We start from the raw sequence: 12902 nt of genomic DNA, 5'->3' as shown, positions 1-12902 counted from the left end.
AAACATGGTTCTGGCCTTGACTCAATAATGCACACACTAATTATGACATAGTTTCACGCAAATGTCTAATAGGATAAAATGATGAAGTGATGATATTTTATATCAAAAATGTCAAAGGTCAACTTCACTATGATATCACAATGTTCTGCAAAAATGCTTTTCTGGCCGTTATTCAACGCCATAAGTCAGGAACAGAAGGGGAGATAAGGACCATATTTCACATTTGGTCAGATACTGAACTGGTGACACTAATCCCACCTTGAAACTGTGGTGATTGTTTAGATCTTCTGTGCTGCCAGGTTGAAGATGTGTGTGAAACATCCACGTTTTAGAATTTGTAGCTTTTTTGCAGCAACATCTATATCTGAAGCATTGTTTATTGTCATGGCTACAACTTTGTGCTCTATCAGAATCAGCTTTATTGGCCAAACATGTCAACATATACAAGGAAAATAACATCTTTTATTAAATTCCTTCAAAGTCTTCACAACAGATATTATATAACAGATTTTACATCCATGTCTGTCCAGACATGCAAACTGCAATTTGACTGGTTGTTGTCTGCTTGGCAGTATTTCTGGTTCTCTTTATATCTGTATACTTTCTTCTAAAATTATTTCTGTCCTTTTAGTTCGTGTTTTAATGTTGCATGCCATCTTTGGTTTTGTTTCCTGTCCCTGCACCTACAAAATAAACTTCCTTTGCTTTGTATTGTCATTGGTTACCATTCGTCTTTTAAAATCACTGAAAATATAATTTCATCGACTTGGATCTTGCTTGACAAAGATAATCTGCAGGTGCAGAATGAAGAAAAGTTGATTGAAACCTGAAAAACATACATCTTACCTATTTTAAGCTGTTTTCAAATCTTTATATGATGAATTTCATACTTTACAGAAATGAGTGGTTGCCTTGGAGGCATCAAATAAAACATTATGGTGTGCCTTGGAAAATGGTCAGCAATAAAGTGCAGGCTAAATTATTTGTAGTACAGGCAATGTCCTTCCAAGTTCAATGAACATGGTGCTAATCAGTCTGACACTATTTTTTATCAGATATCATGCAGTCATAATCATCCATCCCTTATATGACACAGCCTCCTATATGACAACAGCTACATAAAACAGGAGAGCTGAATTACTTTAAAGGCAGCTGAAATTGTTGACCCTCCCTTTTACTTATCCCAGTTGTGTTTTCAGAATCTAACGCCTGGGACACACAGCCTACTTCTACCTGAGCAGTGCTTGTTTGTTGTTGAACTGCTGCGGCTCACACAGACAGCGTTGCTGCTGCGGCGCTGCTACTGCCAGCTCTATCTTTCTACATAGAGTTTGGCTTTGATAATGGCCATCAATAATAGAATGTTTCATATCATTTCATTATAAATTTCATTTGTATTTAGTTTACACAGAAAAATGTTAAGAAGCATGTGCTCATTTGTAAAAAATAAATAATATGTGAGGTGAAAGCAGCTTTCTTTCTGACAGGCATGGTGTGGTCTGGTTGGGATACTTCTGTGTCAGACACATACACTCCTCACACAGGACGGGTTCTTTATCTGACCTGCAGTGGTGACACTTTATATTTTTTTCATGTCTGTGACATATTCTACAGATACAAACATTGAAACTATAGTGAAAGGTGTAATGTTGCTGGTATGAAGCCAATATGACTGTCAACTGATCATTTTCTCTGTCTATTCTTGCTGAGAACTGCATGTGTGATGCAGGAAAAATAGGCGAGACCCCAAATCTCTAGATGACACGCAGCTTCTCCAATCTGTTAACATGGGTGCTGATATGACAAGTAAGAGGTTCACACAGGCTGTGTGTCCCAAGCTAAGTTTATGAGATGATTTTTATGAGCATATACCCAGAACATCCTGCTCAGAGGACTGCAAGCAATTCAGAAGATGATTTCAACCCCATGATGAGGGTTGTGCCTTTCATATGAGCATGCACTTACCGCAGATATTTGATTTGAAGACTGAGGACAGACACATTACACTTTGATAGAAAAGACTTTGCACACAGAGAAATGTTCCAATTTTGAGCAAGAAAAGCAAGGACTAAATATCAATATCATGAGTCATAATTTTTTAGAGAAAAACAAGAAATATTCTGCACAAACGCTGTGAGAGATTACCGTTACTAAGCTTTGCCTCTGCTTCTCAGGTATCCTTAGAAAACTGGCTGGATGCAGAGGATGTAGGGAATTTGATTTCCCAAAGTGTGACAAGGTGATAATGCACAGGCTTTAGCAGAGGTGCTATTAGTCATTAGGTGTCATTAGAGGAAACTTAAAAGCAATAACAGCCATTAACGTTAACATCAGTAACTGGAGATATCAGGGCAGGTGGCAGGACAACAGAGTAGTTGTGGTTTTAACTGTGCACCCATGTGGAACAGGCCTACAAACGGCAAAGAGAGGCTACTCTAACTCTACACTTTGTACGTCAGTCCCAGTATTCAGTCTCTGTCAGTCTCTCACTCATACAAACAGTCAGTCACACAGTGCAGCACAAACACAAGCATACATAGATAAAATGTGTAATGTGTACACACACATACATATATATATATATATTTATATACAGTATATAAATGCACAGTGAACTAAACCTTGTGGTATTAGGTCTTGCCTGTCAAATTTATGTGCTAGACAGTTTGGTCTCACAAACTTTTGTGAAATGAGCAGAACTTCTTGACATACAAACGCTGCATGTGAGCAAGAATTAGGAAACATACATTTCCCCCACTAGGAAAGGATTAAGTTGAGGACACAGGACAGTATCTTGATATTTTGACACTGGAAACCTTTTTTTTATATAAAACAGAAACCTGGCTGAAAGGTACAAAAAAAAGGAGAAACTGTTCTACTAAGACAAACGACAGCATCGACAGCAACCGCCATGTGAATTATGATCTTGTCTGTAAGGAGCAGAGGCAGAAGTAGTGTGTCATTGTTTTAGAGCCATAATGCTTGGTAAGGAGGGGGATAGGGTGGATGTGTTGAGCTTTTCTTTCTGGTTTCCTATACCAACGGGCATTTTCTTGGCAAGCCTAATTTCTACATAAATATAATTAATCATGAATTTTGAATGGAAATATTCACGTTAAATATTTCTTTCATTTTCAAAGAATTCTGTTTTTTTCTGAAAGTGAAAATGTTCAATGGAAACATATTTGAAGCTATCAAGAGACTTTGAGAAGCACATAAAAAGAAGAAGGCCAAAAAGACAGTTTCTGTCTAAGGACTGAAAGGGATTTAAATACTAAAAGGTAATGCACACTTTCTATACTCACATTCAGTCCTAAACATTGAACATGTAAATGTAGATGGTGGCAAGAGTTTGTTATCTTGCTTAAGGAGAAAAATACATGATTTCTATTGCATTTCTTAGACTAAGACATATTGTACTGACAACATACCAAATCATGAAGAACAATGAACAACCTAACTTAAGACAAGTTCTCTCTGAGTTAACCACATGGTAGAACACAAAGTTGTTCAGTTGTTCCTATGATGTCTTAAAGTGCTGCTTGTCTCACTTACCCCTGATGGTATGAAACCATGCATTAGTTGTGTTTCTTTCTGCAGAGCTATACATCTTTAGATTTCCAGAATTTTTCTTTTGGGACTTGTTCTTCAGTAGAAAAAAAACAACAAAAACAAAAACCAAACAAACTTTTGACAGCAAGGTCTGAGGATTATTTAGAGTAATGGGGTCATGATTTCTTGAAAGATATGTTGCTGATGACTCTTTCAAAACGATGTGAGCACCACCAACTAAATTCCATTCACCTCCATTGTGTTTAGCTGGAGATAGAAATCTCAGAAACAGATATTTCAATACCTGTGCAAAATAAACAAGGAGCTATCTGCATGGATAGATACAATTAGAGGTAAGTGAGAAAATATTTGACACACTGCTATGACACGTCAACTATTAGAGCTTATCCAGTACATTGTAAACATGTGAATGTTTGTGTCACAATTCTTTCATGGTGGGAAAACGTTAATTTCCACATCCTTCATGTTCATAATACGTATTCTGCTTATCAGACTTCTCATTTCATAAAATTTTGTGAGATTGTCGTGTGCTTCACTCTACAGCAAAAACATGCAACTGTAGCACAGCATGCATCTGTGTATACAGGAGAAAAGAAGGAGTAAAGTGAGGGGGGGAATTTATACACTTACCCAAACACTTACTTATTGTGATATTAAATACAGATAGGTGCATATTCTGAGCCAACTTAGATGACAGTTGCCGCTTTTTATTCTCTTGTGTGATCATATCGCCAGTAACATCGGAAAACACGTGTGTTAACGGTAAAACTGTCGGGTACGGCCGCAAGAGAGCCGATGTCTCCCAAGAGTTTTAGAGTTAACATGAACTTTTCTTTCTCTTTTTTTCTTCACCATGCTTCAAACTGCAGCCACGAGCAAGAGCCACTGGATCAAGTGAGTGAGCCTTCAGAAAACATTGGCCTAGTTTCATCGACTGAAAGGATTTGTTGGAGCGAAGACACTAAAAGGCAAGAAAACCGGCACAAATCATGCGTTGTGTCATTTCACCAGCTAAAGCACTCTTGATGTGGTCTGCATCAACAAAGTAAACTGAAGAATAGATGCACACAAAGGAAAAATATACAGAGATACTGTAACATACATTTAGTTGTCCTATCGATCTATGTAAAATGATCTTACAGTAGTGTATGAGTCAGGTCACAACAATACCAAAATAAATACAGGCTCTGATATTGTATTCTGTAAGATTCCATCTCTTTCCATGCCTAGAGGTCTTTATACAATCTAATAACAAATAACAAACAATCTGACTAAATAAAAAAAAATCACTACCAGCATGATCAACTGAGTTCTAAAACCTTGTAAGTCTTGAGAAATGTTCTCAACAAGCATGTTCAGAGAAATGTATTTAAACTCTGAAGCACTCCCTCCTTGGTTTCAGTTTCTTTGGAAAAAGTACAATGTCATCTGAACCTGGGTGGCACTGATTAACTGCAGTGAGAGAAGTGAAACTGCAGGTCATAGCCCCTCTTATAAGAGAACTTTGGTGCAGTCCTTCAGAAGTGAGAAAGTAATCCAAAGCAATTACAAAACAAACAGACAAACAACCCTAAAGGTACAGTTCTGTTGGAAAACAGACAGATGTTGGCATCTCATCACCAACAGTTCTTCATTCTTTGAAGGCCTAGCATAACAAAGCTGTCTGGACAGACATATTTTGTTATATCTACATGGATCTCAGCTGCCAGAAAATACCAGAAAAGGTCAGTCATGGCAAAGAGTGCAGATACATTTGTCATGATAAACAAAAGTTACAGGGATTGGAATCAGATTTGACTATTGACAGATTCCTCTTTCCTTCTGTTTTTGTCCATTATTGGATCCTGTGAACCAAGACAAGCAAACAAACCTGTGACAGAACATACCTCTGAGTCATACCTGTGTTTGAGGCAAGGTGAAGGAAACCAGAGAAAAGAAAAGACAGTATAGACTCTGAGACACTGGGGACAGCGAGGGAAAGGTGGGAGAAGGGCAGCAGCCGTTCACATCGAGCTTGACACATCCCACACACACACACTTTCACACACACATATCCATATGAGTGCACAACCTTTCTGCCACTCTCTCAGACACATACACACAACCCTGAAACGGCTGATAGGCCTATAACTTCTCTGTCTAAGGTCTGTGTTCCTGTGTATGTCAATGTCTCCTGTTTTTTTTTTTTTTTATGCTGGTAACAATGTGAGTAGAAACAGGCCAGGAGTAACCTAGCAGCCTTGCAGAGTGCCAATCTGAAACAAGATATTCCTCAAGCAAAAATGAATCCTCAAGAAAAGTCTAATGGTATAAACAGGTAAATATCCTTGTGATCCTTCATGGTTAGATCTCATTAAACACATTACACAGCAATGACATTGAGTCTGAGCTTTTGATACATGACCATTGATTAGTGTCAGCACTGTCACTGAGTGGTAAGCTTTTACTATGAGCAAGTCAGTGTGCTCAGGATGCAGATCCTGTAATTACAGAGATTAGCCTGTTAGTTAAATGGGCGAGGCTGAGCGATGGCAGCTTAGTATGTTTCTGACTGTGTGTGAAGCCGTGATCACTGGAAATGACATGTTACCTGGCTATGACAAACAGCACACAACTGACACCCAAGTAAGCCAGCAGAATATACATCCAGATATCAGGCGAGAGAGGGTTGAGGAAGGAGAAGACCCCAGGGTTGGTCCCGTTGGGCTTGCGGTACAGTATACTTATACCCAGCGTCATGAAGGGCTTGGAGAAGTCGATAACCTTTTCACGCACGTATGTGATGGCGAGGGGAGCCACTGCCAGATCAGCTCTCTGTCAACAGCAAACATAAAAGGGAAGAGGGATAGGCTATAAGTCACTGGCACTGGAAGCATTTAGAGGCAATCAAATTAAGAAAACAGGGTCTTTACACACTACAGAGTCTGTCCCAAGGCACTTAGCAAGAAATTTAAAGCTCTCTTTTTCTCTCCACCCATCAAGTATGCTCTTGCTGCTAAACTCACCTTTTTCCTCTCTGGAGCCTAAATCAATGCATTTATTTATTTTATTTACCTACTTTCTCCTTTTGTTGGGATGGTTAGAGGCTTTAGACTACCCTAGTGCTATATTTTATGGAATGTACTGGAATGTGCTGTAAGGAGACATGTAGGACAGGTTGCTAACGCTTTGTGAGGCTAAAACAAAAAGAGACATCTTCATACCTATAATTTACCAGCTGATCTGCAGCTTTGGACTGAAGGAGGAAACAGGAGCATCTACACTATTATTGATTTTGATTCAAATATGTCTATGTTCCTTTATTAATAGTCTCATGTAGCCAGAGTTTTGACTATTAGCAGTTTGGACCATAATATTCTATTTAGATTTAATTAGATTCTCCAGTGCCTATTATATTCTTTTTGAACCTACACCTCAGCAACGTCAAGAGTACACTACTTTCCTATCCTAAAAAACGGCAAAATTTGACCACATTCATGCGCGTCAGGTAGATGTAATGTCCGTCAAATCATACTACATTATGCAACATGGCCATCATGGTCAGTGGTACAATGGCTTAACGATCTCTCAGTGATATAGTGGCAACTTCATCAAAAATTTGTAGAGTTAAGTTTAAATACAAGCTTCCATCCATCCATAAAGAACACACCGCAGCACTCTCCTACCCTGTTGTCTAACAGGAAATGATATCTTTTGATATGATAACTGTTGCACACCACATTTTTTAACATCTTCCAGGACTCCAGGAATGAGACTCTACAAAGTCAAATGCAGTAATTTGCTACTGAGCAGTATGCTTGTGTTCTTAAAGCTGCTAAATGTTTGTTTTGTTTGCTGACAGCAGACTGGTCATATCAATGCATCTGCGTCATTTGGAAGTGTGTAGATGACCCTGACATTACCACTGTTGCTTCACAATATATAGAGACAATGAATAGCTCAGTGGTCAGATTTGAGGCCTGGCTTCACAAGACTTGGTTTTTGGTTTGTCTGATAATGCAGTGTTGTTGAAATTCACACCTATAGCCCTTTTCTACTGCAGGAAATTACCAACCTGTAATGTGGAGCTTACTATGGCATGAACTTTTAAGACCCTAGAGAGGCTTTGGTACAAGGTTCATCCTTGCAATTCTACTGTATTGTAAAAAACATGACATTTTGGATGCGTACCATAAAAAGGCAAAAGCAGGACTGACTACATCACAGTGTTAATGCACTGTTTGGTAGTGAAGTAAGTAGTTATGTGTCAGACAACAATGTAAGAAGTGGTGCTATTATAGTGACTGATATTTCATTATTTCTAACCGCTGATTCTAGCTCCATCTGAATGGCCTCTTCTCACCAAATACTAATGACAACTTGTCATTAAATCTGTTTTTCTAATGACCATTCTTCATTGGCAGCACTGCCAAAAAAAAACCCTGAATGTACCAAGAACTTGCATCTAGTATACCTCCTGAGCAAATGTAGTTCCAAGAACTGATTGACAAGCCAGGCAGAGAACAGGGGAGACAAAAGCAGATCCCATGACAAGAAATATATGTTATGTTTCTGAGCTAGAGAGACCAAAAAGGCACCTAGCTACAGTACAGTGGAAAGTTGGCTCAACTTTATGCAAATGTCCTCTGATGCAATGTGAGCGACAACCAGGTGAGAGCCAATCACGCTCCTTTTTATTCAAGCACAGAGTTGTCTACCGCTCCACCCCAATATGTGAAAGAACATTAAGCAAAATGATGAAAAGCTGATTGCAGCACTTTCTGGCTTCCTAATTCTCTGCGTGTCTTTAATGAGCTACCAGGACTTATAAGAGACGAATGACAATGTGTGGAAACAAATCACTGACATTGTTGGTTCATTAGTACAGTGGCTACGTAAGAAAACAACTGTCCAGTCAGAGCAGAGTAAATTACCTACTTAACACAACACACACACAGGACTACAGATTGTGTGAATGCACTGTTAATGGAGTGTAAAAACATTGTACACAATGTGTTACCACTCTCAACATAGGTACCAGTTTGCACCTCACATTCTGATAAATAATCAACATAAACATGATGTTTCTACAGAGTTATTTATAATAATATGGATTATGGAATAATAATTATTCCGTAATCCCTTCTTTGGCAAGCACATGAGTCGTGCTTATGTGTGAAACCTGTGCTTTTGAGATATAGAGGAGGGATGTGTAGAAAGGAAAGTCATGTTACCGTATCTGAGGTGAAAACCGTGTTGTGCTGTTGACAGTTAATAAATCTCAGGCTGCTTTGTGACTATAAATGCTAAACATTCACAGCAAGGTCAAGTGGTTCATTTCTCAAAGATACATCCTTTTTGTCTTATGAAGGTTACCATATATCACTTGAGGATGAAGTGACTGAGCTCACTGCTCACAGCTGTGATACATGAAAAGTCTCTAATATCAGAGGGGTGTACTATGAAGCAAGTTCAACATACTCAGGCTTTCTTTGTGTTAGCTGGCTCCACAAACCCTACACTGGCGATCAGAGATAAGTGGTATCACGACAGTGGTTAGGAACTTTCTTTGTTAACTCAGGCTTTCTGCTTCAGGCTCTGTGCACGTCCCCATGAAAGGGGGTGTTAAGCACGTCATTTGACTCTTTTTACCGCCTACTTCAGTCAGGAGGAACAGGTCATTATAGTCATTATAACGGAGAGCTATCAAGAGTTTAAATACATTAATACAGCAAAAAGCAACGCTGTTGCTGCAAATAAGGCGAGAGAGGAAAGCTGCCAGAAAATTGCTGATCATGTAAATTCGTTAATTAAAAAACTAATTCCTAATTAGACAATATACTTATTTTACCACTCAATGCACTTTCAATGCCTCCTACATCCAGAGCTCTTAAACTTGATGCAGCAGATTTAATCATTATACTCAAGAAGTGCATTCAGGTCTGACTCTGTCCCATAACGAAGGATAATCACTTTAGATTCTGGCCAAATCAAAATGACATTAATATTATAGATTTAATATTAAATACCAATGGACTAATCAATTTTATTTATTTATTTATTTTGTTTAAGGTATTTCTTCATTAGTTTTTTGTTTCTTATTAGTTCTTTTTTAAAATTCAAAATACAGTTTGATATATTGTAACAAAATCCCATCCCACAAGTAACCCTAACCTATTGCACCATTACAAATTTATAATATGACATATCAAATCAATGGCAACTAATCCATTTTCTAATCGGTGTACTAATAGCTGCAGTACCAGCAGTTTTAAATGGACTTAGCAGCAAATCAGGTAGTTAGTGAAAGGACCGCGCTTTTTATTGCTGATTTATGCCAAAACTCAGAACATAACCTGGTCTGGAGCAGTTCGCAGTATAAGTTGCCATGGTGATCTCACCAGGTTAAAAGAGAGCTACCTCCATGACATTGAAAACTCTGGCTTTAGGCTCAACATATCTGGTTAACCCACTAATCTCGCTCTGTAGTACACTCCTCAGGCCTCTCTGCATCTAGCAAACTACTATAATGCTGCACAGTGAAAATACTAATTCAAGCAATGGTTGCTTTTCAGCGGAATACATCAGAATGTGTTTACTCCACTTTGAGCATTACACCAACCAAAGATAATTTTGTTGAATTCCTTTGACAGGATGTTTCCAACTTGTTCAGCTCAATTCAGCGTTTCCTCCTCAACTGAACTTCTTCTCTGAGAGTCCACACTCCCAGGTCTTCTGAGGGCCTGTCTGCTGCAATCACCATCTGTCTAAGTCGAGCCCGGACCCAGCACAAAGAAGTGGGGCAAACCCACACTAAACATAATCTCACAAGGGATTGGGCCCTTCACCCATGAAAAGACCAGACTATCTGTCACGACGGCCAATCACTGCACTGATCAAGAGCAGAAGCAGAAGACAAGTGTGCAGAGTTAAGGGAGACTTGACCCCTCGTGGGTGCTACTTCTAATGGGGTCAGATATTGACTTTAGGCCGTACTGGCCTGCCATTTTTCTGCCCATGCAGTTTATCCTATCTGGGACTTTGTCGAGCGTAATGATCTACACTGTGAGCAGATTGTGTGTGCTTGTGTGTGTGTTTTAATAAGCTCTGTAGGGGAAACAACTCATGAAAGAATCTATGCTCTCCTCGCATCACTGTACTCTCAAATAGTGCTAGTTGGTACCTCCCTCTTCTTTTTTTCTGTTTCATCTTCTTTCTCTCTTTATGTGTCTCAGTGTAAAGTATCTATTCATTGCATCTTATCCATGGCCATTTCCCAGCAAAGTGTGGATAGTTATATAGTTTTATGGGGCTTTATTCCTTCCTTCCTTTATTCCTTCCTTCCTTCTTTATTCTGTACTATTCATCTGTTTTTGTACTTTCTTTTGCTTTGATGCTTTAATTTCCCTGCATGGAATCAATAAAATGTCTTTTTTCCATCTTTGAATTGCTTGTTTGGTCTGACCAACAGTATAAAACACATATGTTTGACATTTTAGTTGACACATTATGTCTTATGAATTGATTATTTTTGTTATTGGTTATTTTCCCTCGAGTGACTGATCAATTACTCGACTAATCATTTCAGCACTACAACAAACTGTAAGGACACAATCAGATGAGGTGTGGTTTTTGATCTGTAGTGACAGGAAAGCTGAGATCAGATCTATATGAGGATTGTGACAGTCTCTCAAAAAAAATATACAAGTTTGAATACATTTTTTGACCAATAATTGCTCTAATACACACCAAAAAAACTTATTCTTAAGCCAAAATTGTTTTCCTCACCATCAATTTGTCCTTTACAAAAGTGCTGGCTGCTTTATATCATTTTTGCTACTCTGCTTTCTCATAATGTTGTATGTTGAATGAGTTTATTTATCAGTTTATTTCTTTGGTTTTGCTGCCATCCCTACCGACATTGTACTCACCATGTTAATTGCAGAGATCTGGGAACAGAAAGACATTGCTAAAAAGAAATCCGTCAGATAATGACAGGTTGTACAGTAAACAAACTGCAGGTTGCTTAGTGCGTTGCGGTGTGGGACAATAGTGAACATCAACACAACACTCTAGAATCAAGTAATTTTTAGTTTGCATACTGACCTTTTCAAATATATTTAATTTTGTCACCTTTACAAAGTGGATACAAGACATACTCAAAACCTGCTTATTAGCATGTAGTATGAAATTGTAACAGCTTTTCTGTACAATGAGGAATTGTACTGACATTTCAGGGAGATTTTTTTTATTTTTTTTACTTTCGAATAAAGTGATTATCTGACTGCTACTGTTTCTTGTCATCGGCCTTCTACACCGCCATTTTCCCTGATTTTAGCAATTAACTTTGTGAGTATAATGGTATCATAAGTGATAGAACAACTATGAAAATTATTACCATCTTTGATAATGTTTAGAGACTCACGTGGTCCATTAGCTCCTTGACCATGCCATTCCACTGGCCCGTGTTCTCATCCTGAGCACCGTATTTCCCATCTTCCACCAGGCGGATCTCATAGGTGAAGCCCAGGATGTTGGCGAGCTCTCTCAGCAGGTCTATGCAGTAGCCCTCAAAGCGGTCGTTCCCATACAGCGGCTTGTCAGACTTCTTGAACATCACATATGGCTCCTCCTGTCAGGTGAAATAGTGGAGGAGGTTTGAGTCTCTGCAGCGCTTGGCAGCTTTTACCTACTGATAAGGCCTATCTGAGAAGGTGTCTGATGTGAGAGATAGGCTTTGGAGCGGTGTGAGCCCAAACACACACTGGCTCAGCTGGTAAAGCATGTGTAAAGCTGTTGTGTTACTGTGTGTTTGTGTGTGTGTGTGCTTGCCAGCAGTCCCCATTCTGTGATGTGAGGTAGGGTGGGTGCAAAGTGTGGCATGACCATAATAAGAGATAATCCCCCATATCAATGACTCTGTGCTCCTCTCAGGCACAGCAGGCTGGCTTTGGGCCCAGGCCCAGCTTTCAGGACACCACACGCTTTGTCAATAAGATAAGAGATGCTGATAGACGGACACAAAAAGAGAGAGCAAGAGCCGGCACATCCCCTCTGTTCACACAAACAGCTGGGGAGATTACTAATGTCTTCTTTCATACTGCTTCCTTTCTCCCTCCCGCCTACTGAGCATCTCCTCCGCCACGTCCTGCTCCTCTCTTCCCTCTACGTTTCATTCCTCATTTCCTCCTCCTCCTCCTCCTGGTTCTTCCCTTCTACCTCTGCTCCATGCACCATCTGTCTTTGTTTAGCGTTATACACTCGTTCTTGCCACACGTCCCTCATTTCTATGACTCTCTTGTCTCTCTCAGACAAATAAATCCAAAAATATATTGTCAAGCAGGTGTTGT

General features: G+C 39.2%; 1 protein-coding gene across 4 annotated transcripts in view; it reads right to left on the bottom strand.

The window, feature by feature from the left end:
• grik2 (glutamate receptor, ionotropic, kainate 2) overlaps positions 1-12902 on the bottom strand; it is a 290842-nt gene that overhangs the window by 66033 nt on the left and 211907 nt on the right. For all 4 annotated transcript variants that reach the window (XM_067602509.1, XM_067602510.1, XM_067602512.1 and 1 more), the window contains 2 exons: positions 11978-12184; positions 6164-6387 (listed from right to left, as the gene is read on the bottom strand). In XM_067602509.1, coding sequence (XP_067458610.1) covers positions 6164-6387; positions 11978-12184 — 431 coding nt within the window. The remainder of the gene's footprint in view (positions 1-6163; positions 6388-11977; positions 12185-12902) is intronic.

The sequence above is a fragment of the Thunnus thynnus genome, chromosome 10 (genome assembly GCF_963924715.1).
Source record: "Thunnus thynnus chromosome 10, fThuThy2.1, whole genome shotgun sequence".
In the NCBI taxonomy this organism is placed as follows: Eukaryota; Metazoa; Chordata; class Actinopteri; order Scombriformes; family Scombridae; genus Thunnus; species Thunnus thynnus.
This window is presented reverse-complemented; position numbering and strand designations above follow the sequence as displayed.